Source organism: Symphalangus syndactylus, chromosome 1 (genome assembly GCF_028878055.3).
Source record: "Symphalangus syndactylus isolate Jambi chromosome 1, NHGRI_mSymSyn1-v2.1_pri, whole genome shotgun sequence".
In the NCBI taxonomy this organism is placed as follows: Eukaryota; Metazoa; Chordata; class Mammalia; order Primates; family Hylobatidae; genus Symphalangus; species Symphalangus syndactylus.
Window position 1 is genome coordinate 149,690,694 of NC_072423.2, and position 27,055 is coordinate 149,717,748.

At 55.5% G+C, this 27,055-nt stretch overlaps 1 protein-coding gene across 8 annotated transcripts in view; it reads left to right on the forward strand.

Moving 5' to 3' along the window:
* The first annotated feature begins 366 nt into the window (after positions 1 to 366).
* Positions 367 to 27,055, forward strand: part of FAM167A (family with sequence similarity 167 member A) — a 46,330-nt gene continuing 19,641 nt past the window's right edge. Inside the window, exons 1-4 of one of the 8 annotated variants that reach the window (XM_063613488.1) lie at positions 369 to 536; positions 18,518 to 18,598; positions 22,560 to 22,869; positions 23,208 to 23,985. In XM_063613488.1, the coding sequence (XP_063469558.1) occupies positions 23,605 to 23,985 (381 nt within the window). In that variant the 5' untranslated portion in view covers positions 369 to 536; positions 18,518 to 18,598; positions 22,560 to 22,869; positions 23,208 to 23,604. Of the gene's footprint in view, positions 556 to 605; positions 1,446 to 18,517; positions 18,599 to 22,559; positions 22,870 to 23,207; positions 23,986 to 27,055 lie in introns of those variants that run through there. The other 7 variants (XM_063613478.1, XM_063613474.1, XM_063613483.1 and 4 more) reach the window with 7 other exon arrangements.

Sequence of the window (27,055 nt, forward strand, 5' to 3'; positions counted from 1 at the left end):
TGGCAGGTCCCAGAACTGGGTAGGGCAAGCTGCTTGTGGCTTGGGTAGGGACAGTGGCAGGGGGCAGGAAGAAGAAAGGAGTGATGTTTAGGAGCTGGAATCAGAAGATCTGGATCAACGCTGTGACTCTCCAAAAGATGCCTGTTAATACACCCGCTAGCTTAGGACCGTTGCCTCAGTAGCACGACTAGGTCTGTACTGGCAAGATGTCTCCTTAGACGACGTCCCTTAGAGGACCTTCCAGTGAAGGTCAGAAAGGAAGGGAGTAGGTCAGGGCTGGATGCGGAGTTGCAGTGAAGGACGCGGGCACCAGAGGGCAGCACGAGTGTCTCGGGCCCCTACAGGGGCTAAGGCCCCACAAAAGGCCCGGCCAGCCGCGCACCTGCCTGGAGCCTGCGCCAGTCGCTTTGCAGCCCCACCACTCAGCTTCGTGTCTGCCCATGTAGACGGCGCCTGCGCGCACGCCCGGGGCTATCGTGAGCATGGCAGATTGGAGCCCTTTGAAAGACGCTTCCAACCCCGGGCATCTAGGAAAGGTGCTTGATGAGGTCTGGGGTTAAGAGACCCCCATTCAGTAACCAGCCTTGGGGTCTCCATTGTCTGGCCTGGGTCCCTCGTCTGGTCCTGAAGACCTGCGGTCCGGGCAGCTCGGGCTACTGTCCTGCGTGTGCCTTAGGGTTTGCAGCTCTGGGCTCTGATGCAGGAGGGACTGGGTCTTAGGATCTAAAGACAGCCAGAGGTGGCCGATGCCGCGCCCCTGGGGGGACAGACACCCTGTGGTTAGTGGGGCAAACACTCGGGTCTTTGCGCCTCAGTTTCCTCATCTGGCAGCCAGAGATGCCAACACTTGCCCTGCTGGGTCGTGGGGCGGTGTGGCCCACGGTAGGCGCTCGGGGGCAGTCGTAGCCGCGGGTCCTATGAACTCCAGCCGTTTGGGGCTGGGCGAGGCCCTGGGCATGGGGTCCCCCTGCGCCCTCCATGCGGACAAACTTCTGACAGTGGCGCAGCCACGTTGCCACAACTGGGGGAAACTGCTTTGGTTTTGGGTTTAATGAGAAAATGGATGTTTGGGTTTGGTTTCATCTGGGGTTTGGCAAAGGCGTGCAGTTCCTCTCCACTCGCGGGGGCTACCCGGGCCGGGGAACCGAAAGGGCGCTAGGACCCGGGGCGCGCTCGGACCCGGGGCGAGAACGGGAGGCAGGGATCGCGGTGAAATACTAGCGGCGGAGAGCTAGGCCGTCGCCAGGCAACCGCCCTGACGCAACGCAGGGGGAAAAAAAAAGTCCTTTCCGAAAGGAGCAGCGCCGAGAATTCACCGGAGCTCGGGGAGGCGAGGCGGGAGCGCTGAGCTGAGGCCGGGCCGGAGCCGGGCGGCGCGGACCCCCGCAGGAGGAGGCGGCGGGAACACCGGCGAGTCCCCAGCAGTGCCCCTGGGCTCCCGGAAGGTGGGTTCGCGCCGGCGGCGGGGACTTTCCCAGGGGCCGGGAGGTGTGGCCGCGGCGGGCAGCGCGGTCTGGGCAGGGGCTGAGGCGTCGCAGGTCCCCAGCGCGAGCAGTGGCGCGGAGCAGCCCGATCCCAAAGCGCCCCGGAGGGAACGCGCGCCTACCGCCCCCGGGAGAGGCCGCTCATGCGCTCCCGCGGGCTCGCTGCCCTCCCAGAGGAGCCGGGCAGCCAGGGCTGGACTTCATCTCCCAGCTCCCTGCTGGCCGTGTCCGGGCTCGGATTCTGGGTGGAGGTTTGGGGTGTGCCGTCTGAGAGGGAGGGCCCCACTCAGCCTCTCCGGGTCCACTCCCAGGCGGCTGGTGACCTCCAAGCCCAGCCTGGCTCCTGTCTTCAGGTTCAGTGAGATGGAAGTTTCTGTCCCCATGGATGCGGTCCTTAACTCAGGGGAAGTGGCCCAGGGCACCTGGGCCCAAGGGTGCTCTAAGGACCCAAGCCAATGTGACCTGAGGGAACGGCACAGCCCCAAGGGCTCCCGGGAATGAGCAGGTCAGCCGTGAAGGTGGGCACCCTGAGTCACCGAGACACAGGGCCATAGACCGCAAGGGGTAGGGTGTCTTCTTCAGCCAAGTCAGGTTGGATGTATTGCTATTTTGCAAACCCGTTACTGCCTGGTTTTTATTCCCGTTGGGGCTTGGAGGGAATTCTGAGGACTGGGACCTCCTGGGAAGATCTGGAAGGAGGGTTGACTCTAGGTTGGGGGCTGGCTCCTGTCTTATGCTTGCGAGCAGGTTCTCCCAAGTCAAGTTTCCACAAACTCCCCGTCATTGCTGGAGAATCCCAGAAGATGAGATCAGGTTCCTATCCACAGGGTTTTCCCCAAGGGACACATGCTCCAAAGCAGCTTCCCATTGACACAGTAGACACAGTCCTGCCCCCTCACTAAGCTCAGGATGGAGCGTGGAGAGCGTGGACAAAGTCTTGGGAAAGCAGAGGTGCTGTGGCGCCTGTTGCCTGAGCGCGTCGGCAGGATAGGAACTTCTCCAGCGTGTTTTTAAGGAGCTTGGAAAGCAGCCATGGGCTGTGCTTGGAATGGATGAAGATGACAGCTCTTCTTTCTTTAGTGCATTTATGGACCATGCACTACTTAGAAACCCTTCGCATCCCTTGGTCACTCCATCCTCCCCATCGATCTTCAAGGAGACTCTATTATCCTTGTTTTGCCAATGGGACTCTAAGAAATTAAGTGACCTGGTGTGGCTCCCCCACCTGGTGAGAGAGCAGAGAGTCAGCCTCACGTGCCAGACTCCTGGGACAGTGCTCTCAAAGGAAGGCTGCTTTGGGAAATCTGAGGCACCTAAGGCCCAGAGAGGGGCAGAAACCTCTCACACCCGGATGAAATGAGAACTGTGTGGTGGGGCTCATCTCATGACCTGGGAAGATCCCCTGCCTGCTTGAGGAAACCTGTGGAGCCAGGAAAGCAGTTTCTTCCATCAAGAGCTGCAAGGCTGTGCCGTCAGGCCTGGCCAGCCTCAATTTTTCTTACCTGAAGCAGAAGAAAGTGTTGCTCCCCCACACCCTGTTCTCCTCCTTGCCTGCCCAGAGCCCCCAGACTCCCTGCGCACTTGCTCCTGTTCTTCTGGTCCTCCCAATTACATGCATGGATTTCCACTAAATTGCCAGTCCCCGCCTTCCTGTCTACTAGCTTGGCCCCCCTCCAAGAGGGACTCTGGCAGGGAAATAAATTAAGGCCATGCCTAAGTATTTGCTGAGAGAGAGCCACAGAGCCCCAGGCCAATGAGGAACAAACTACTTGCTAGGCTTCTCACACCCTGGCTGCTGTGTTCTCTAGGCAGATCTTGCTTGCAGAAAGCCCCGTTGGCCCTACAGGAGCTCCAGGAATTCCCAGAACCCTTTGGGAGCTGTGCTTTCCCAAGGGACTTGAGCTGCTTGCAAAGGTGGAAAATGAATAACTGAGCACTTTGCTCCTGGTTTCCAGACCGGGGGTGGGAGAGCACTCACGTGCCACTAACTGGAAATCCCTTAGGATTAGCCTGGCTGGCTCTTACTGTGCAAATGCACCCTGAGACTTGGATTGCCATGTGGAGATAGGAAGGAAAAGCACAGACTGAAACAGACCTTGAAGGGCTGAGGGTGGGCTACATGGCGGGCAGGGGCAGGTGGGGAGCAGGAAGGATGGGACAGGGTGGGAAAAGAGTTTAGGAGGGGTGGCAGGTGAGCCTCGCTGGCTCTGCAATCACCTGTAGAGTCTGAGCTGTCCCCGAGGGCCGTGTTGCCAGGACGAGTTGGGTAGGCCACAGGTCTCAGCTTTTCCCTGGTTAGGACTGTTGTCCTGTCCATTAAAGGCCAACTCTTCCCCACCATGACCCCTACCACTTCTCTCTGGAGAAGTGTTGGAGTGGAAGAACAAGCATGGAGAGAGAAGGTGAGCAGAGCAGTTCGAGGGGGGCTGCTCCCACCTCACCCCCTTTCCTTCTGCACACTGCCCGCCTGCTCAGCTCTGCCAGGCAGCATCAAATCTCATCCATCAGCCACTCTCGAGAGAAGGACTTTGCTGAGCAGTAGCCCAGTCTCCCTGTGGGCACAGCCGTCAAGGGGGCCTCTCTTCTCTAGCAGTAGCTGTCTAGTGTCAGGCTCCTCCCCATGCCAGGGCCCTGCCACGTGGCCTCAGCAAGCACACAGTAGCTCCCCCCCCAAGTTGTCATCTATAGTGGGGGGTGGCTTTGCTCCCCCACCACAAAGCTCTCTTCACTGAGGAATTTCCAAAAGGTCCCTCGGATGCCCGTAAGTGTGATCCTCTGCCCCAGCGGCCTTTGCAGAAACCTGCAGAGGATGAGGGTTCACCTTCTCCCCCTGGGGGCATAGACCAAGCCCTGATTTCTTCAGTGTGGCCAGAAGTTCCTTCCAGGGCATCCTGATCCAAAGGTGGAAGCTGGCAGTAGATGCCCAAGGGCTCCCTCGCACAGCTTGTCCCTTGGGACCTAGAGGGACAGACCCAGGTCAGACCCCATTTTCCAGGTCCAGTGGCAGGTGTGGAAAGAGCCTAGGCAGTGACTTGCGCACTGGCTACAGTTCCAGGCCTTCTCGAAGGCTGGGCAGCATTTCCTCATTCCAGGAAGCCAGCGGAGCCTCCGCAAGCTGGCTGGGCACAGCAGCCCCTATGTCAGTAGGCTCATGCTTAGGGTGGTGGCCACCCAGGAAGGTTCTGGATGAGGGTCCTTGCCTTAGGGACCTGGCCCCCACTGTCCACCTTCGAGTTGAAAGTGACACTACCTCCCTAGTCTTGTGATCAGCTCCATGCACCTCACCCTGGAAGTCCCATGCCAGGCGTGAACTGACCTAAGTCCCTCAAGTCACAAAGGCACCTCCCAGATTTGGTTGTGTGGCTGCTGCTATTTTGTTTATTTGTTTGATAGCAGCCACTGAAAACTTGGAGGAAGGTGAAGACAACCTCATTATCAAGTTTGAATGAAAGCAGCCTCAGAGCAAATTCTGCCAGACATATACACATTTTTGGACAAATATTTACCTGCAAACAGGTCCAGCGGAGTCCATACAGCCTGTCCTGTGGGCTCGGTGAAGCCCAGCAATCTGCTCTCTGCTGCCCTGACCACACCTCCCTGGAGCTCTCATGGATTCTTTTACCTGCTCTTTCCTGAGTCAAGAGTGTCTCTGAATTCATTTACCCAACCCACATATCTTGAATACCTCTGTCTTTACCAATGAGAATGCATTTCTAATGTTTACTTTGCTAATCATCAAATGCCCAGTGCTGACCAGAGATAAAGACGCTGAAGTGCCTGTCCCTGCTGTCTCTGGAGCAGACGCTTTCTGCTACGAGGCAGTGGCTGTGAGTGGGGTAGGGGTGGGTGTTGCTGATTTGAATACACCTAGGTTGCAGCTGGCATAATGAAACCACACAGAACAGCCCACCATCTCTGCAAAGGAGTTTAGGATCCAAATGCACCACCCTACCGAGGAAGCAGAAGGTGAAGTCTGTGCCCTCAGGGAGCGTGCAGTCTGGCGCAGTTGCTGGTGAATAAAGGCAGTTTGTGCAGTAGAGTCCCGAGCTCACAGTAAGATGCTGTTCTGCACGCTTGTTAACTTTCGCAGTACAGGAGCCATTTCCCAATTCGATGGACCAAGGAGAGTGACAGCCAAGCACAGTCAAGAGCAGGAGGTGACAGTCCCATTAGAGGTGTAACTAAAAATTCACGTAAACTTGATCTCATTTGGTCCTTCCAAGACTGTGAGGTACAACTCATTACAATCCTGTTTCATGGATGTGGAACGTAGGCCTAGGAGGGTTGAATCTGTTGATCAAGGTCATAGAACTAGTAAGTGGCAGAGCTGGCTGTCAACCAACCCACATCCCCCGACACCCGGCTCTGCCCTGTTCTAACGTGCTCCATCACTTTCTCCTGCTCCTGATTCCTTTCCTCTGCGAGGTGTGAACCCAGGAGGCTTCAGCAGCCCGGTACCTCCAGCGCAAACTGACACGGCAGGGAAGCAAAGTCACACATCCCATTTTCTGCCCTGCCTGCGGGCACTCAGGCCATATGTCCCTGCCAAACCCCAGTGCAGGCACAGCGCTGTGCCTGCAGCCACTTACAGGCTGCACTGGGTAGTCCTAGCCAGGCTGAGGCCACACTGGGACCCCACTGCGTCCAAACACCAGGAAACCCTAAGGACCCTTCTAGCCCCTGCGAGGTCAGCACCCTCAGCCCGAACGTGGAGGTGCCCAGTTGGCATAAGCACAGGGAACACCATGAAAGGCTTTAGGAAGTCTTTTAGAAACCCTGGGCTTTGGAACTTGTGCTGCAGAGTAAAATAGAAAGCAGATCATCTGGACAAATCTCCACTTGAGCTGGAGTTTGTTGATTCTGCCTATTTTCAACTTGGAGCCAATTATCCTGTGGATTCAAATAGTCCTCAATCTGCCTTGTTTGGAGGCTGAGGCCAATGCCAGCTGGTTAGGAGCCACTCTGGTGGGCTGAAGCCATGGGGGAGGGCACACATCCCCCGTGTCCTTAGCTGTGCCCTGGTGTCTGAGTTTCAGCCAGCTGGGAAGTGTTTCCTGTTTGTATAGCCAGGGCACCGGCCTGCACTGCATTCTGCTTTCATCTCTGCAGATTGCTTTAAAGGCCACTTTGTATCTACTTTCTGCCCTCTAATCCCCACTGCCACCATTGCCTTTGGCCAGAAAAGCCCTAGGTCTCATGTGGCAGTTGGCAGGGCGGCAGCAGGCTGCCTTAGCCCGTCTGGGCATCCCTGCCTTGTCGAGTGTTTCCCGGGAGGAAAACCGCATCCTTCTCTGCTTTTCGCACGGCTACTTTCCCCCTCCCCATCTCCTCCAAAATCAAACTGTCAGATTCTCAGGCACCTCTCCCTGCCTGCCAGGGCCGCCCTTTCCCAGAGCCCCGCAGCCTTGGAAGGGACACACCAGCGACTGGGCGTCCCAAGAGCCCCTCTCCCTGTGGTGGCCCTGGGCTTTCTCCCCGCCTTTCAGGGAGGCCATAAATTAGATCTGTGGCTCCCAGGAGCCAGGGCCTCCTTCTGACCAACAGGGAAGCAGTCTTTCTTGGCGATTTTCTCAGCAGCCTCTTTCACCGGGCTAAATGAAAAGGAAGGTTTCCGCGCTCCCAGCCTTCCTCCAGGACTGTGCGTCAGCTCCAAGCAGCCTGAGCCCATCAATTATTCAGCACGGACCCAGCACTTTGAATTTGCAAAGGTCTTAAGTATTTTTATAGATTCTTTCCTCATAATGTCCCAGCGAGACAAGCAAGGTTTCCCTGTTTCCTAGACAATAGATGCAAGGTTCAACTTGGAGTCAGAAGACTTGGGTGCAAGCCCAGCCAGCCCCACTCATGGAGTTGTGGGACCTGGGGCAGTTCTTTCGATGGCTCTGGTGTGCAGTTCTCTGTGGTATAATTCTTAGGAAGGCCTCCCTAGCCCAGGTCATTGTGTGTGTAGGGAAAACAATCTGCAAATGCAGTGTGATTACAAAATGTGTGTGGTTGCTCTTGTTGCACCAGGTGTGGAAACGGAAGCTTCGATCCTGAGCTGAAGTGCAACCATTAGCTCAGGACACTGCAAACCGGTCTTTGCTGGGAGACAGTCCCCAGGGAAACATGGGCGAGTCGGCGCCTCTACTCCCTGGCCCCATGGGCGTGGCTCCATGACGTGGTGGTCCCCCTACGTGCTGCTGTGGGCTGACTCTGCATGTGTCAGGGTGGAATAGGGTGGAGAGGTCATCACACCCAAACCAATGGCTTGGGGTGGGACAGGACCCCGGTAGCTGACTCCCAGGCCAGGAACTCTTTTCTGTTCCACACCAGGCTGGGTCTGTCCAAAATGTTTCTCCCACTCCCATCAGCAATGCTGGGACCCCCAGGTGGGAGGCACCCAGGGCTGCCTAAAGCCAGAGTCTTAGGGCAGTCTAGGGGTGCAGCCCACTAGGGCACCTGCCCCATCCCAGAGTCCTGTACTGGGTTTCATGCCACGTACCCATCCTTTCACACTGGTGGCCCCAGGAGCCACCTCCATCAACCAAAACAAACAGACAAATGAAATGAGTCCCTGGCCGGGTGCGGTGGCTCACGTCTGTAATCCCAACACTTTGGGAGGCCAAGGCAGGCAGATCACCTGATTTCAGGAGTTCAAGACCAGCCTGGCCAACATGGTGAAACCCCGTCTCTACTAAAAATACAAAAGTTAGCTAGGTGTGGTGGTGGGTGCCTGTAATCCCAGCTACTCAGGAGGCTGAGGCAGGAGAATTACTTGAACCTGGGAAGCAGAGGTTGCAGTAAGCCGAGGTCGCGCCACTGCATTCCAGCCTGGGTGACAAGAGCAAAACTCTGTCTCAAAAAAAGAAAAGAAATGAAATGAATCCCTGTTCCAGTTGAATTTCAAAGAGTCGTGTGACTTGCCCAGAGTCACAGGTTGTTAGTGGCAGAACTTCCCTTAGGCTGAGGTCCCTTCACTGCCCAGCCCTGCCCAAGGACTAAGACCCCAGCCCTGGAAAGAGGCCCTCCTGCCACAGCAGCCGTACTCACAGCACCCACGTGCTGGGCACTGCAGACCGAGGTGCTTGGTCTCTTCTTCCTCGTCTGCCCAGAACAACTTTACAGAAAAACAAAGCATTGCCTTGGGAATATTTCAGTGTTGTTATTTGCCCATGAGGTTTCTAGGAACACTGGACTTTTAAGTACTATAAAGCTCACATGCCTGTTACTTCTGTGCAAATGGAGCCATCTGAAAGATGGTGACAGTGGTGGAGTTGGGGAGACTTGAGCTGGACCTCCATGACCTGCTTGTGAACTGTGGTTTCCTTGCCTGCAGTAGAGATAATATGAGACACTGGATAATACCAGTCGTGCCTCAGGGTCATTTCAAGGGCTAAACTAGATATTGCACAGTGCCTGGCACAATAGGAAAAAGGTCTTCTCTTTTCCTCCTCCTTCCAACAATTTTCATTTATTTCTGTATAAATGAGAACTAGAGAAATGGATGATAGAGAGAAAACTAGTCATTCATGCGTTTATTTTATTATCAGAAAGTATGTGTTGAAGTTGAACTGGTTACACCCAGTAGGTGGCCATGAGCAGCAGGGGGAAGAACTGGGGGCGACTCAGCCCTCCTGAAGCCCGGGCTAGTGTGGGCAGTGCCGTTCCAGCCCCTCTTGACGGCAAGAGAATCTTCTGGTGCGTTTCACTGGGAAGTTCAGCTCTTTAGGTTCTGCTGGGCCTAAGGGCTCAGAAGATGTCCGGATGCTCTCTCTTTCTCTCTTTTTCTATCTGTTTTTCCCTTAGTTCTCCTTACCTCAGGCTTATTCCCTTTTTACTGCAAACGGGCTTTCTCCAGACTCTGGAAACTCCAAGTTTATATCCTCCCAGCTGAGCTGCTCCTGATGAAAAGACCCTATTTCTCCAAGTGTCTGTGTTTAAATCCCATGAAAATATTCTGACTGGTCTTTTGTGGCCCATTGCACATCCCCAGGCCCAGTCACTGTTGCCAGAGTAAGGGCTAAAATGAACATCTCTTTCTAGGTGTCATGAGTGTTCCTGGGGCAGGGGTGATGGGCAGGTGCTGTGACTCATGGTCCCTTCAGAACCACCTGAAATTAGACAGGAGTGATGCCCACAGAAGGGATGCTGGAAAAAGATAGATCTGTTCACCCGACAGGCACATCAGAAATGTGACTCAGTAAAACCATCCAGCAGGTGCACTGCTGCACTGAGAGTGGGCAGGAAAGTGCTCAGATCGAGGTGTGAAGGGAGGAAGCCATTAGCTCCATTCGGAAGAGCACAGAAGACTGTCAAGTGAGGTGCTGTTTGACCCAGGCTTGAAGACTGAGTCAAATTCAAACGTAAGGCTATCGCGGAAGGATGAGACATAAAGTTGAGACCAGCATCCCAAACCACCCCATCTCAACTCAAGAAAGATGACTCCACCACCAGAAGCATTCCGACTTTGAAAGTCTTACCCATGAAGCTGTGGGAGGTCTTCTGCTAGGGAGATGTCATCTGGAGCTGTGAACGACTCTGGCTGGACTTTGTTCGCTGACTTCACCACATCAGCGTCATCAGCACACACAGAACATCTGCTGTTTGCAGGGCCCTGTGCTCGGGACACAAAAAGTGCAGCAGTGTCCTGCCCCTCAAGGAGCTGATGTCTGGTCAGGAATACAGGACCACAGGCTCCCACAGTTTAAGGTCATGCGGGCCAGTGTGCAGTCAGCATGAGGAAAGCAAGTGCCTGGAGAATTCAGAGAAAGGTGGCCTGGAAGGTGGGGAGTCTGAGAGGGCTTTAGGGAGGAGGCGAGCCCTCGGATGAGCTTTCAGGCAGTGCAGGGCCTAGCTCACCAGTGAGGGCCAAAGACAAGGACAAAGGGCCAGATGGACTGCCCAGAAAGTCCTCTTCATTCATTCATGTGCCCACTCTCTTACTCAGCAAGTTTCCTGAGCACCCGCTGTTTGCCGGGCACTGCTCTGAGTGCCGGGGTCACAGTCAGGAACAGAATTCGGAAGCCCCTGCCTGCTAGGACCTGGCATTCTCAAGGGTGGGACACAGAGACACCAACAAACATCATGGAGTAAGTGATGAGCTCCAGGAGCACCAGGAAGGCGAGCGCTGGGCTCCATCCTGTGGCCCAGGCTGGGGTTTGCGTGGAGATGACGTGCAAGCAGAACCAGGCATGAAGCAGCCAGCATATGACATTGTGGCACAGCATCAACGTCCTTCAGAAGAGACTGCCGAGTTCTCACAAGGGTATGCAGTAGGGAGGGGAAACCCAGGCAGCAAACAGGAGGCTTGCAAGAAGGGGGAAGGCTAGTGCTGTCCTGGCTGGACAACATGTGCCAGAGGGACTGCTCGCCCGGCAGTGTAGACCACAGGGGTGCTTAGAGAAAACCCCAGGAGCGCTGTCCTGTGGAGCCCTGATCCCACCCACATCCCTAACCCAGCCCTGTTCACACCCCTAACCCAGCCCCGCCCACACCCCTAACCCAGCCCAGCCCACTTCCCCAACCCAGCCCCACCCACTTCCCCAACCCAGCCCCGCCCACTTCCTTAACCCAGCCCCGCCCATACCCCTAACCCAGCCCCACCTACATCCCTAACCCAGCCCCACCTACATTCCTAACCCAGCCCCACTCACTTCCCTTAGCCAGTCCCACTCACTTCCCTAGGCCAGCCCCGCCCACTTTCCTAATCCAGCCACGGCCATACCCCAATCCAGCCCCACCCACTTCCCGAACCCAATGCCTCCACTTCCCTAACCCAGGGCCCCACTCACTTCCCTAACTCAGCCCTGCCCACTTCCCTAACCCAGCCCCACCCACGTCCCTACCCAGCCCCACTCACTTCCCTTAGGCAGCCCCACTCCCCTAATCCAGCCCCATCCACGTCCCTAACCCACCCCCGCCCATGTCTCTTACCCGGCCACACCCACATCCCTAACACAGCCGTGCCCATGTCCCTAACTCAGCCCCAACCATACCCAGAGCACACACCCAACAGAGCAACCACCTCACACTCATATATTCACACACCTAGCAGGGCAACTACCCACACTCTCACACTCTTACACCGAGCAATGCAACCAGCCCCCACACTCACACTCACACACCCATCAGGGCAACCACCCCCCAAGCACTCATACATACAGCAGGGCAACTACCCACACTCACACACTCATACACCCAGCAAGGCAACCACCCCCCACACTCACACTCACACTCACACACCAGGCAGGGCAACCACCCGACACACACACCCAGCAGGGCAACCACCCCACACTCACACTCACACCCAGCAGGGCAACCACCCCCCACAATCACACTCACAGCAAGGCAACCACCCACCACACTTCCAGCAAGGCAACCACCCCACACTCACACTCACACCCATAGGGCAACCACCCTACACTGCCACTCATACCCACAAGACAACCACCCTCCACACTCACAGCAAGGCAACCACCCCCCACACTCACACACACCCAGCAGGGCAACCACCCTACACTCCCACTCATACCCATAAGGCAACCACCCCCCACACTCACACACACCCAGCAGGGCAACCACCCTACACTCCCACTCATACCCACAAGGCAACCACCCCCCACACTCACTCACAGCAAGGCAACCACCCCACACTCATGCACACTCAGCAGGGCAACCACCCCTCACACTCACACTCAGCAAGGCAACCACCCCACACTCACACTCATACCCACAAGGCAACCAACCCTCACACTCACACTCACACACAGCAAGGCAACCACCCCCCACACTCACAGCAAGCCAACCACGCAACACTCACACACCCCCAGCAGGGCAACCCCCCCCGACACTCACACTCATGCACAGCAAGCCAACCACCCCCCCACACTCACACACTCATACACCCCGCAGAGCAACCATCCCTCACACCCACACTCACATTCACACACAGCAAGGCAAGCACCCCCACCCTCACACACACCCAGCAGGGCAACCACTCCTCACACTCACACTCACACACCCAGCAGGGCAACCACCGCCCCCCCACACACCCAGCAGAGCAACCACCCTCCACACTCACACTCACGCAAGGCAACCACCCCCCACACTCACACTCACATACCCAGCAGGGCAACCACCCCACACACATTCACACACCCATCAGGGCAACCACCCCCCACACTCACACACACCCAGCAGAGCAGCCACCCCCCACACTCAAACTCACAGCAAGGCAACCACCCCCCACACTCACACTCACATACCCAGCAGGGCAACCACCCCACACACATTCACACACCCATCAGGGCAACCACCCCCCACACTCACACACACCCAGCAGAGCAGCCACCCCTCACACTCACAGTCACACTCACGCAGGGCAACTATCCCACCCTCACACTCATACACAGCAAGGCAACCACCCCACACTCACACTCACACACCCAGCAGGGCAACCACCCCACACATACACATACACAGCAAGGCAACCACCCCCCACACAGCAAGGCAACAACCCCACCACAGTCACACACACACACACACACACACAGACACATACACACACACACACACATCCCAGCAACCCATCCCTGCCACGTGCAGCACTGGGCCGGGGTCAGGTCTCGGCAGGATGTCATCTCCATGTCAGGGCTCCTGACACTGGCTCTGACCAAGGCTTGGAATGCAGATGAGGCTGGAAAGGCAAGAGATGAGCGCCAGGGCTAGACAGCAGGGTCCCTCCTGCTCGGTTGCCATGGCAACCCCGGAGGAGGAGGGGACTACTAGGGCAGCCTGGCTCCCGGGAGCAGCTCTGTGGGGCCCAGGGCTGTGTCCCCGTCCTCTCGGCTGCCACCTGGTCAGTGCTGAGCCCAGCCAGAGGCCAGCCCAGTCCTGCCTGGTCCTCTGGGTGAGATAAATGTTGGGTTTCTGATTAAACCCAGGCAGAAAAGCCTGCACACCCCAGGCCCGCCTCCCTAGGCCGACTGTGGACCCATGTCCCAGACCTCCTGACCTCTTACTCACCCAGAACAAACGGATATGCCTCTTCAGAAAACAAAAGGAAAAGATGCAGGCATGAGCTTTGCCCTGCGCCGCCCTGAATTTTCTGTGTATGAAACCCCTTAGAGCCTCTGCACTCCCTTGGCTGTGGGGCTGGCCTCACTGTTCTCTGGCCTCTGAAGCCACCCCAGGTGCCAGCTCATGGCCCCCGCCTTTGTCTCCAGTTGAAACCAGGGCCGTGCCCTCTACTGATGGGCCTGGCCTGGCTGAAACTGCAACATCAGGGCAAGGTAGAGTGGAGATGCCTCTTCCTGCCACCCCTGCACCCAACAGGTGTTGACGGAGGAATCAGGAGATGCTGTCCTTGAATGAAGCTACGACTCTCTCTGATGTGGAGTTTTAGGCTTGGTGACACACACAGCAGTCTCAGCAGAGGAAACAGAGCGCTTTGCACACACACACGTGGGCCTCCGCCCGCCAGCCAAGCCCACCCTGGCTTTGGCAGCAGAGCCATGGGCAACCCAGACAGTGTTGGGGTCAAGAAGGCGAAGCCAGCCCTAAAGACATCCCATCCCCCAAGACCTGCCCTGCTGAGGATCCTGCAGGGCCCTAAGTCACAGTGTAGCTAATTCTTCCTTCCAGAAATTTCTGGGAGAACCCAGTTATACCTACAGATGGAAAGCTTTCCACATGCATGATAGCTAGTCTTGCCAGATAGTAGGTTCTAGAAAATGGCACAGTAACCCCAAGGAGTAAGGGCAGTAGGCTCTGGGCTGTCACTGAGGAGCCCAGGCCTTAGGCTGGTCACATAGGCTGCCACCTCGGTTTGCTGCATAATGGGATAAGAAGACCCAGCCTTCCCTGCAGTGTAGATGTGCTGCAGTGTAGACGTGCTCCATAAACTCAATGAAGGTGGTTCTGGTGAGGAGTGGCCAGCATCACAGGACAGCACAGAACCAAGACAGAGCTGGCTATCTCCAGGGGCAAGTTGATTCCCAGAGGACACTCTTGCTTTGTTCTATTTGGGTAGATCATGGAGAGGGTCACAGAGCCTCTGACCCTGGTCCCCAGCTCAGCCTTCTTGGCTCCTGCTGCAGCCCCCCCCCTCCACCTCCACAGGGAGCTGTACATCTGCTGGTTTCACTCCTTGCCCTGCCAGGTACAGCCTGAGTGCCACTGTGCCTCGGTCTCTTCATCTGTGTAATGGGACAATCATAGTGCATACTTCACAAGATTCTCATGCAAATAAGTGAGATGCTATCTCCTTATAGTGCCTGGCACATATTGAGTGCTTCATACATGTTAGCAGCTTGACAGTGTTACTAAAATGTTATTTAGAGTCAGGCACGGTGGTGCATGCCTGTAGTGCCAGCTACTCGGGAGGCTGAGGCAGGAGATCACTTGACCCCAGGAGTCTGAGGCTGCAGTGAGCTGTGATTGTGCCACTTGCACTCCAGCCTGGGCAACAGTGAGACCTCATCTCAATAATAAAGTTATTTAGTAGGAAAATTATTAAGAAGGGGCAGGATTCAAGTTGCATTTTAGAAGGATAACCGGCAGCAGTACACAGGAGAGGAAGCCTGGAGGAGGGAACTCTGTGGAGAAGGGGACAGCGTCCACATCCCCAGGCTCAGGCCGAGGGGTCAGGAGTGCAGGGGTATGGGGGCAGCTGTGAGGAAGGGGACAGAGGGTGAAGATCGCCCCAGCTTCCCTGCAGCAGATCTGTGTTCTGGGAACCAGCCGGCCTCTGTGGCCTCCACTTTCTCCTGTGTGAAGTCAGAAGGATGTGAGGCCTGAATGTGTGTGCTGACGCTCGGTGAACTCTACAGTGACCTACCATTGCTCAGCCCGTGCTGGCGCTGGGGAACGTCTGCAAATTCCCCCAGCATTCGTAGGTGCTAAATAAAGCACGCTTTTTTCTGGGCCAGGATCTCAGGCCATCACGTCTGTTTATGGGAGCTTGGGCTTCAGTTTCATGAGAAAAGTTATGTATCCTCACCTGTAAAATGGGGATTTGAATAGGGTTAGTGCACCTCTTTCAGGCTGCAGAAACAGACCCGAGGCAACCTCGTGGGGTGGAGGCTGATGATGAGAAGGGAAGGAGCTGCAGGTGGAGGAAGCAGCAGCCTGCGGGAGACAGATGCAGCCACGGGCTCACTGCTCCGTGCTCTATCTGCCTCTGCTCACCCCCTCTCCCTCTGGGGTCTGTCACAGTCCTGAAACAGCCCAGAGGCACCACTCCCAAAAGAGTACGGCTCGCCAGACTGCTCGGCCCTTCAGTTGTTTGCCCCGATGTCCGGTTGTAGCCCAGCTGGGCTGGTCCCATGACCCAGCGTGTATCCATTTTGCACAGGGAACCATGGGTGGCGTTTGTCCCAGAGGAGCAGAGCAAGGGTAAATTCACTCATATGGGAAATTGTCATTCTGTCCTCCTCAAGCATAGCCTGTCATGGATTGTGAGGAGACAAGTCAACTCTGCATGTGAACAGACTCAGTAAGATTTCATTAGGAGGACAGTGACCATCCACCCTGTGGTTCTCAATGGGAGGTCGCACAGTACACCCCTTTGCCCCCCACCACCAAGGGACACGTGGAATGGTGGCGGAGGGAGCCTTTTGGGTTGTCATGACATTTTATGACACTAGTTTGCTCTCAGTTGTATATTTTCCTCCCCAAATGAGTTGTGCTTCCTGTCTCATTTCAGTTACAGCTCTTGGTTGTGAGCAAGAGAAAATGACATTATTGTAAGGCTGTCAGGTGCCCACAGAATTGGCAGGAGGTAAAGACCAGAAAACAGGCAGAACCAGGGCAGATCCAGAAGGCAGAGGCAGGAGGTCCCGGGCTAGTCCTTCAGCAGAGACAATTTGGCTAAGAGGGTGCCACCATCCCTGCACTTCACATCCATCTGCCTCCAGGGCTGGTTCACAGATGCGCCCTCACCATCCCTTCCTCTGAGACTCACACGCACCCAATTCAGAGTCGGTACCTGAGCAGCTGACTGGCCAAGCTCAGGTCACATGCTCACACCTGGTCACCAGGGCATGAGCCTGGAAGAGGAGGACGTGGGCCTCTGGTTACAGAGAAGGCTGCACGGCCTGCCTGCTGTTCTGCACAAAATGGGGAGCTCCCTCCACACAGGAAAGGAGAGGGGGCTGGATATGGCAAACAGACAGACAGACAGTCCAACGAAAGATAAATAGCAGCAAGCACCCACTGTGCTCTTTCATATTCCTTCTCCAGTGCGTGCTGTGTCAGTCAGTTACGAATGAAACCCCACTCAAAGTAGCTGAAGCAAAAAAGGCGGAAGGTACATGCTGTGTAACCTGGGCAGGGCGGGTGGCTTCCCACGGGACCCAGCTGCGGGCCCCCAGCTCCTTGCCACTGGGCTCTGACGGCCAGGCTGCCACACTGTCTGCGTGGCTTTGCTCGCTAGGTAGACCCTTTCCCCATATATGCTGAGCATGGTGGCCCCGGTGGCCCCGGCCAGCTCAGAGCAAGGCTGGCCTCTGAGTGGTTCTGACACCAAAACTTCATCCTGTGTCTCCCCACACTCAAGGAGAAAGGAAACTCCAGGGATGGGCTCCTGTGGGAAAGGGGGATGCACTTTCCAGAAGAGGGAGAAAGCTGCTGGATGGAAATGACCTCATCCTGCACTGGACTCCAAGGAGCCCCTCATGCTAGGTCTGTCACATCAGACTGTCCCCTCGAACTCCAGCACACAGTCCTGGGATTTGGCATGAGCTGCAGTTGTTTCTGTCTTTGTCCCACTGCAGGCCCAGAGCCTGCACACCTATGTCTGGACACTTGTGGTCAGGGCAGGCAGGGTGGGCGGCATCCGTGGGGACAGGAGGGCAGGTACCATCCCAGGAAGCCTGGGTCTCTTTTTCTGCCTCTGTGAGCCCATCCAGGCTGGCTCAGATTTGAGCAAGGACAGGTCGCTGTGAGTGGGAGGAAATCTGTTTTATTGGCTCATTCATTCCACAGCATTTAAAGAGAGCAGCACTGTGCTAAGTACTGAAGGGGCCAGCATAAAAGGCTTGGTTCTCGCCCTGAAGTTGAGAGTTTGGTAGAGGCGACCATTGACAAAGGCCCTGGGTGTAAGTGCTGTGGCTTAAGAGGGGCAGAAAGCCCAGTGGTTAGGGGCCAGCTCAGAGCCAGACTGCAGAGGTTCAAATCCCAGCTTCACCACTTACAAGCTCTGTGGCTTCAGGCAAAGTACCGAACCTGTCTGTGCCTCAGTCTCTTCATCTGTAAAATGGGGATGATGACACCCCAGATTCATAGGGCTGTTGTGAGGATTAAATGTGTTAATACATGTAAAGCTTTTAGCACCACACGCATTAGCTAATGTTGCGATGACATAATTGTTTCTCCGATGTGCTCCGGTTGTCCTGGGTACACACAGCCTAGCCTGGGCAAATCAAGCAAAACTTCCCCCAGGAGAAAATCCCTGAGAACTGAACTAAGGCATAGAAGAGAGGGAAGGGCTTTCCAGGCTGGAGGAAAGCTTGTGCTGAGGGGTGTGAAAAAGCATGGTGTCCTGTGGGACAGGAGTGTTGGGTCGGGGTTGGAAAGATTGTGTCTTACAGAGAAGAAACGAAAGGGTTCCAGTGGAGAATGCGAGGCTGGAAGGAACAGCAGGAGTGCATGGGGAGAGGAGGTGTGGAGGGGATGGGTCAGCAGCGCCTGCATCTTCCCCTGCCCCTGGGAGCCCATCGAGGAAGTGGATTTGACCGTTTTCCAGGTGAACAGATTAGGTCATAATGAGACAAGGTGTTGGCTGAGCTGCCCCCACCTGGCTCCTCCAGCAGCCAAGGAGTTAGCTCATGGTTGGTGAAGGCTCCTTCAAGGAGCCACTGTGGGCCTGGGAGCCAGGGAGCGTGTTGGAACAGCAGTCTGTGTGTGTGGCATGGGTCCTCGGCACTGGCACACGGAGCTGCAGAAAGGCTGACGTGCCCCCCAAGGGCTTGTCCCCACTGCTGCTGGGTGGCTTGCCTGGTGGGGCGTGCCTGGGCCTGGTGGGATTACAGGGTCTGATTTCGTTTTTCTAGACACTCCGGGTCCCAGGTCTGGCAGCGTCCTTTGGCTTCCTTCTCCAGCTCCTCCACCCCTAGGAACGACCCAGGTTACAGGTAAAGAAAGCCCGTTTGTTTAGAGTGTTAGGGGGCTCTTCCTCCCGGGGCCTGGGCCCCAGGAGTCCCTGGTTTGTCAAGCGAGAGGGGAGGCCTCCACTGCTTTTCTAGCCCAGGAAGCTGCCCAGTGCTGGCATCTGTTCCCCGGCACCCAGCCAGCACCTCTCTACCGGCTCAGGCCGGGTGCAGCTCAGTGCCCAGTGAGCAGTGACAAGCTTTTCTGCTGTCACGTCCCTGGGCCTGTGTGGGTGACATTCCAGCTCAGCTCCTGTGCCTAGTGGGAGGGAAGAAACTGCTTTGGGCTACTTCAGGCACCAGGGCACCCAGGGGGACAGTGCTCCCCAGACACTGATGACCAGGAAAACACATGCTGGTTCAGCAACTCTTCACGGTCTGACTGCTGGGGGCAGTCCCGTTCCCGCCAGCTACAGGTGACCACGTGCTCTAAAATAGTGACTCCCTAACTCAGGCCTCTCCAAATTGCACACATGCGTATTCAGGTGGGTACAGCTCTTTACAGTTTAAAGAGAGCTTTCACATACAAGATTCCATAGATCCTCAGCCATTGCACAGATTAGGAAACTGAGGCCACGAGGAGAGGACTGAGCCTGGGTGCTTGGCTTGTCAGCAGTGTTGGGACCAGAAACCAAGCTTTTGGGGCCTGGCCTTGGTGTGCCATGCACAGAGCACACAGTGGAGTCTTCCCAGCACCCCGAGCCGTGGGCGGGGCATTCACAATGTGAGCAGAGAGGGAAGGGAGCAGGCATGGAATGGTTTTAGTAAGTGAAGCTGTTCTGTCCCTTCTATGGCAGAACAGACTCCACTAAGTTTTGAGACCTGAAAATCTGGGGGAGGTGGGATCAACTGACTTCGTGTTGTTTGGTGTCCAGGGAAGGATGTGAGGGTGCAGGGATTGGCTCGGGCCACCCAGTAGGTCAGAGACCAACAGAGTGACTGCTCAGTGCAGTTGGAGGGACATGATCTGTCATGTGACGGTGATATAACTCTGATAGGTTACATCGTCTTAATGACATTTTAAAAACCGTGACTAGGGCTACATGACTGTGTCTAGGGCTTCCTGTAGACCAGACAGTGTGCTGAGAGCTCACATTTGTAACCTTATTGAATCCCTCATTAGGACCTACGAGGCAGATGTTATCCCCAGAACTGGCCTCATGGCTGTGGGCAGTGGCACAGGGCCCCTTGCGTGGGTTCATGCTCTGCTGTCACTGTCTTGAAAGTCTTAGAACTTTTTGTTTTTTTAAGGTGGAGTCTCGCCCTGTCGCCCAGGCTGGAATGCAGTAGTGCAATCTTGGCTCACTGCAACCTCCGTCTCCTGGGTTCAAGCGATTCTCCTGCCCCAGCCTTCCAAGTAGCTGGGATTACAGGCAAGCGCCACTACGCCCAGCTAATTTTTGTATTTTTAGTAGAGACGGGGTTTCACTATTTTGGTCAAGCTGGTCTCGAACTCTTGACCTCGTGATCTGCCCGCCTTGGCCTCCCAAAGTGCTGGGATTACAGGCGTGAGCCACCGCGCCCAGCCAATTCTTAGAACTTTTTAAACAAGGAGCCCCGCATCTTCGTTTCATACTGAGCCTTGCAAATTATGTAGTCGTTCCGGTTGTTCTTATTTCTCAGAAGAGGACACAGAGGCCCAGGGTGGTCATGAAGCAATGTGCCAACGTCACAAAGGCAATGGCTGCCCTGGAGCTCTAACCCAGAGCCCACACCCTCTGGAGTAGAAAGAGGCTGAGACAGAGTCAAATGACTCTGCCCCGGTCCAGCTGCTGGCACCTGCCTGTGACCAGGGGCTGAGGCACTTCACCTGCCCTAGCCTCGATTTCTCCTTGGTGAAATGGGGTGATCTCGCCTGCCTCTGGGGGCTACTTTGGGTCTCACATGGGCAGATGTGCACACCATGTTTTCTGCACTTCACCAAGCTTAGCAGATCCGAGGACCATCACTAGCTGGTCACAGTTCACAGGGGCTGCCGCCCGTGCCACCAGCTGGTCCTGACATGATCTATGCGGGCCTTCACCTGAGGTCAGGAGTTCCAGACCAGCCTGGCCAACATGGTGAAACCTCGTCTCTACTAAAAATACAAAAAATTAGCTGGGCATGGTGGCGGCTGCCTGTAACCCCAGCTACTCGGGAGGCTGAGGCAGGAGAATCGCTTGAACCCAAGAGGCAGAGGTTGCAGTGAGCCAAGATCACGCCATTGCACTCCAACCTGGGTGACAAGAGTGAAAACTCCATCTCAAAAAAAAGAAAAGAAACCAATAATTGAAATACATTACCTGCAATACAGTTACAGACTTGTAGCAGTTTCCTACCCTGAGAGGAGCCCCTCACCCAGCAGTGGTAGCAGAAGTGGGATGCCCTCACCTCTGCAATGGGAGCCTGCTGGTGGGGGAAGGGGTGGGCCACCAGGGCTCCCATTGTCCATGTTATCTGCTCACAGAACTCAGGGAGGGAGGGTGCTGCTCATCCGCCTGCAGTTGAATCGTCTCCAGGAAGCTTTGATGGATCTAATCAGAGGTCCCCTGCCAGGGAGAAGGAAGCCCTGTAGGTGCAGCTGCCTCAGACATGCTCAAAACAGATCCTGGCACCTCAGCAAAGAGGCAGACGGCTCCTGGGAGGGGCCCCAGAAAGCAGCTGATAAGTCTTTAGATTTGGACAGATTCTGACCGTGAAACTGCACAGAAGACTCCCATGAGTCCATTTCACATTTGTGGACTTAGCGTGCTCAGTCTTCAGAGAGTGCCGGTGAGTTTTAGTTCTGCCAATCTGCTAGAGCATAGGAGGTGGGTATTTATCACCCCCATTTTACAGGTGAAGAAAATGAGGCTTAGCAAGCCTGACAAGACCTAGAGCTAGGCCATCTGATCCCAACTCTAGTGTCTGCATCTGGAGACAGTGGTTCTCCACCCCGGCTGCACACTCAGATCATCGGGGCAGCTGAACACTGCTGTCTGAGTCCCATCTCAGACCAACTGAATCAGAATGCACTTCCTCAGGGGGATTCTCGTTTGCTCCAAGCAGAGCTGGAGGTGACAGCGGGTTTCTCTGCTTACCAGTTGGGGTGGACTATTCCTTCTCATTCTCCATGGATGCCCCTTGCCAGGGCAGGCTCACAGCCTAGGGCGGCAGAGGTCGGGCAGCAGGACGTCCTCGGGTCACATCCCCACCGCAGGCTTGGGCTAAGGAAAAGGTCTGGACTGGAAAGTTCTGCTCATCCTTCTTGAGCATCTGCGTGCCATGTCGGAGAGGAATCCCAGGACACCGCGAGGTGGTCCTGCTCCCTGTTCAGCTTTTGCCACCCTCATCTTAATTCTTTTCCCTCCTATCCTCACCTCCCTTCTGCCCAGTTTCCCTCACTCCAAACAAGTAATCATGACTATGGCTATTCCCTTTTTTTTTTTGGCCAGGATGTTTTTAGACATTTACAAGTCAGTAACAATCCCTCTTTCTTTCTCCTTTTTGACCCCAAGGGTGGCCTACTCTCCAGGCTGCTGAGAATCTTGCTTTTCTTCATTTAAGCTTTATCTTGAACATCATCCATATCAATTCATTCTTTTTTATAGCTGCATGTCCCACAGCACGGATTTTTTTTTTTTAAACACACCCTGAAAGTCCAGGGCTTACCGCCTGGGTCCAAATCAGATGTCTCCTACTCTGATTCACACATGTGCACTGCCCACCCTGTGGACCTTGGACCACAGAGTCTGGAGGCTGCGGTCTCTTCTTACCGTGTCTGATATTACGGGGTAGGAGCCGGGGCTTATGCCTCCTTTCTGGAGATGGGGAGGCCACATCAGATCCCATAGCTGAAGTCCTTACCAAACAGGTGCTGCCATGCAGGCACTTAGGTGAGCACAAGAAGCCTCGTTCTAGAACAATGAGTCACAGCCTGCTCGTTTAGCCATCCAGCCCAGGTGCCACTGCTTTCTTCCCTCCACAGCTGCAGGTTTATTTGCTTCTGTCTCTGAAGAGGTGAGGTAAGGTGTTGTTCTAGGAGGAAGAAGCTAGGAGTGTGGAGTAAGACCTGGATGTACAAACTGCTGCTGGAGGACGCGACCTGTGGTGGGTGGAGGTGGTGAGGGGGCAGTGGCACCTGGATGGAGCAGACACACCTGAGCCTGCGTGGGGTGCGGTTGCCCTGCTGGCTGGCTCTGGGGACCCTCCGGCCATTGCCACAGAGAGGAGAGACCTGTGGCTTCAGATTCAGACAGCCTGAGCTTGTCCCCACAACTTATTGCTGGGAGTTCTCGGTGAGTCATTTAACTTCTAGGAGATGTGGGTTCCTCGTGTGTGAAATGAGAATAAAAACAAATCCCTGCAGACTTGCTAGGGGCATTAAATAAGACAGTAGAGGCAGACTCATTTTTATATAGATGGTAAAACACTACACAATTTTTCAATTGGTCATTAACTTCTCTGCATTGAATTAAGGCATTGAAATGACCTCACTTCTGTCGCGGACTAGCCATAAGAAGCACAGTCACCAGTCCACTCTGAGCCTCAGTTTGCCTTCCTGTGGAGTGGACATGCCCGCCTCTGAGTGGCAGGGCAGGGATCGGGACTGATGCGGTTCTCATCTCTCCCACAGGGTCTCCAGCCACCTGCCCTTCCCGAGAGGAGAGAGCTCTGGGCCTTCTTCCTGCCAGTCTGGTCTTCGAGTGCATTCAGGACAGATAGACCTTGGCACGAGCTGCCCCGAGATTCCTGCGACGCTGTCTTTTCCTGCCTTCTGTGGAGCGTGGCACCCACAGGATTCCAGGACGGATCATAGACCCAAGCCTCCAGGAGGGCGCCCTGTGCGGCTCACTGCGCGGTCTCTCTGAGCTCCCCTGCCACCCAGCCTCCGATGCCGGCTCCTGTCCCGGAAATGCCCTCGGGCACCTGGATGAGGCCATTCCAGAGCGGGACCCAACTGTGCCACCCACCAAGCCTCCCCCTGTGCCCCCTGCGCCCTCGCATGTCCGGCTGCCAGGGCAGACTGTAGAATGTCTGTGCCCCAGATCCACGTGGAAGAAGTGGGTGCAGAAGAGGGGGCAGGAGCAGCCGCACCACCCGATGACCACCTCCGGAGCCTGAAGGCCCTCACCGAGAAACTGAGGCTGGAGACCCGCAGGCCCTCCTACCTGGAATGGCAGGCCAGGCTGGAGGAGCAGACCTGGCCCTTCCCGAGGCCAGCTGCGGATCCACATGCGAGCTTGGAGGAGGGGGAGCGTGGGGGGCAGGAGGCCTTGCTCCCCCTGGGAGAGACCGGGCAGCACCCCGCTCCTGCCAGGAGTGCCAGCCAAGGCGCCAGACCCCTGTCCAGTGGCAAGCTGGAAGGCTTTCAGAGCATCGATGAAGCTATAGCCTGGCTCAGGAAGGAACTGGTGAGTGGCTGCCCCCAAGAATCCCCAGAAAACAGGAGTTGCCACCGTCTCTCTGTGTCTTTTTCTGTCTCTCTCTGTCTGTCTCCCCACCCCCACCATGTATTTCTTCCCCTCTCTCTACCCCCCAAGTGCACATCTGTAATCTTCCCACGAGTTGAAGGCAGGCCTCATTTGTGTGTGGCTGGGGGGACCCAGGTGTCATCAGCCTCTAATTGCAGACACTAATGGAGGAAGCAGGTGTTTTCTGGCAGAACCTGAACCCATGTTAAGCTGTACCCCTCTCCCCCCAACACCGCTCCCAGTACTGGACTCTGGCTCCTGGGGTGTGACTGCCCCTCCCTCTGCGCTGGAACCTCCCCACTGTGTTGTCCACCCCAGCTGCCTGCCACTGTGGGGACCACTCTTCTGCATGTGAGCGGCCTCTTCCTGTGCTGGGCGCTGGCTGGGTGGCTCCATGGGGCACAGTGGCTGGGGTGTGGCTGTGCAGGGCGCTGCTGTGAGGAGCTGGCTTGGTGTGGAATGTGCTCGAGTGGTGAGGAGTCGTGGAACTGCCCAGAGCCGGCGGGATGGGTCCTGCCCGGGGAGAAGCTCGGTGAGGAGGCTCAGAGGAGGAGTTGGCTCAGAAGTCAGGGCGGGGCCAGGTGTGAGCTAAAGGCACATTGCGTTTGAGCTGGGACCGCAGCGCGGTCACTTTCCTGCCCATAGGCAAAGAAGATTCCCAATAGGAGCATCTTTTGTGCATGGCGACTCAGCCTGAGAACCGGGTGGGAGTGCAGAGCTGGGTGCCCTGTCCCCTCCCACCACCCCAGGGGACAATCACCCGTGTCTGGCACGACAGCCTCTCAGCAGCACCAGGCATGAAGCTAACCCTGCCCCAACTCTGAACCCCTGCCCCACCCCATCCCCTGAGGCCTAGGTGACACCTGCGAGTCAGGCCACTCTGGCCACAGGTGAGCCAGCCATCAAGGGCAGCTGCCTTCCAGAGCTGGCAGTGGCTCTTGGGTCAGCTAGGTTGGCTGAGGCCTGCTTGGTTTGTTTTGCAGAATCCCGAAGACTAAATCCGCATGAGACCTGGAATGCCTCAGGGGCTGAGAGAATCCACTGGGGTTTGGAGTGGGGCAGGGCTCAGGGACGCGGGGATCTGATTGATTAATTGGAAGCCTGTTTGGGTTTTAACACTTGATACCGAGAGTGCTTCTCAGAACACACGATTCTGTTATGTCTGTCTCTCGTAACAAGAGGGTGCACATGCTGTCGGCTTCGGAGAAGATGAGGCACCTGCGGGTTTGAGCCGTATCTCTGGGGTGCTCTGTCACCCCTGGTGCTCTTGGTGGGGGGTATAAGAGGTGAGCGGAGGTGCACAGTGCCCCAGGACAGACCGCGCGCAGCCCCCAGCTGCTCTTTGAATGGCTGAGGCTAAACTGCGTTGATTTGCTTTCTTAAGAAGGAACAAAAAACATTCTTGTTCATCAGAGATATAATTTGTTGGTTTCAAGTTCATATGAGATTTTATTGCCTGTGGGAGCTGAGGCTTTTACTTTTTAAGGAAGTTAGCATTCCGCATAGCGCCCAGTAGGATGGAGCTTCCTAGAACTTGTGCTGCTCGTCGTCCTTTAGTCCCCTCACTCTGGCATGTACTAAAACCACCTGCGGAGCTTTTAGGACTCCCAAAGCCTAGGCCACACCGAAGACCAATCCAGTGAATGTCTGGGGGTGATAACCACACGTGTGGTTTTTAAAGCTCCTGCTTGCTTCTAATTTGCAGCCTGGGCCTCGAGTCTACAAGTCATGCTCGCATCTCCTGCCAGGCCTGTGAGCCAAGCAGCATGAAGTGCCCTGCCCAGTGTGCTGGCCAAGCGAGGAAGGTGGCCCAGGGTGAGGCACAACTGTGGGTGATGTGTAGAGCCAGGCTCCATAGGCCAACAGCAGAGCAGAAATTGTCAGGACTAATCTGACTGCCAAAGGCTGTCGTACATAGCGTAAAGGGAATATTAGCATTATTAAAAGTGCTTTATATTTGCACTGTTTCCACTCCTCTAGCTACTTCCCTGTGCCACCAGGGATGCGTCCTGTGTGCCAGGCACTTCGCAGGCATTACCTCTTCTAATTGTTGGATGACCTTCCTGGTACCCCTACTTTTCCTGTTTGATTCCAAAAAATGGAAATCACAAAAATGTCAGCAGGCAACAGAATGCATGCGGGTGGGGGCAGAGAGAGAAACAGGATTGAATGAGTTGCAGCCTCATTCCGTGATCTCTGATTCTTACAGGAAGGCTGCGTGATTGCCCTCACTGTGTCCATTTTATGAATGGATAAACAGGTCCACAGAAGTCTGGTGACCTGCTTAGGATGACATGATGAGTGAGCGACAGAGCCGGGGCTGGAACTCATACAGAGTAGCGAGCTATGGGGAGAGAGGTAGAAGGTGAGGCTCATGAGGTGACCCAACGCAGAAGGTTCCACTGGGCATGCTCAAAGAGCAGCGACCAAGGAGATGCATGCTCCAGAAATCATTTTCGTCGCAGGATAGAGAATCTCTCAGAGCATTGACTTCCAAACTCTAATGTGCATGTGGGTCACTGGGGCACATGTGCAGATGAAGATTCTGGTCCCTTTGGTTGGGAATGGAGCTTGCGCTTTCGAGTTTCCAACAAGCTCTAAGGTGACGCTATTCTGTTAGTCCCTGGGCCACACTTAGATTATCAGGGAATGAAAGGGCGAGACCAGGGCCAGGGGACCAAGAAGGGACCTCAGAGGACAGACCCCGGGATCCCCAAGCGGGAGCTCTGAGTCCTGTCTGTCATAACTGCCCATGTGTCTTGGGGCTCCGTCGGTGAATGGGCCTCAGTGAACTCCCAGCATCCCACCCTGAGTGGTCCAAGAACCACACTCGTTCAGAAGATTGCAACTCTGAGGCCCAAAGCAGACCAGACACAGACTGGCAGGCAGGCAGGCGGGACATGCAGTTCCGCCTGCTGCCGGGATTAGACAGCAACTTGCAAAACCCTTTGATTGGATTGAAAACTGAGAGTTCAGTGTTGGTGAACAAACACATTCTGCTCTGTTTAAG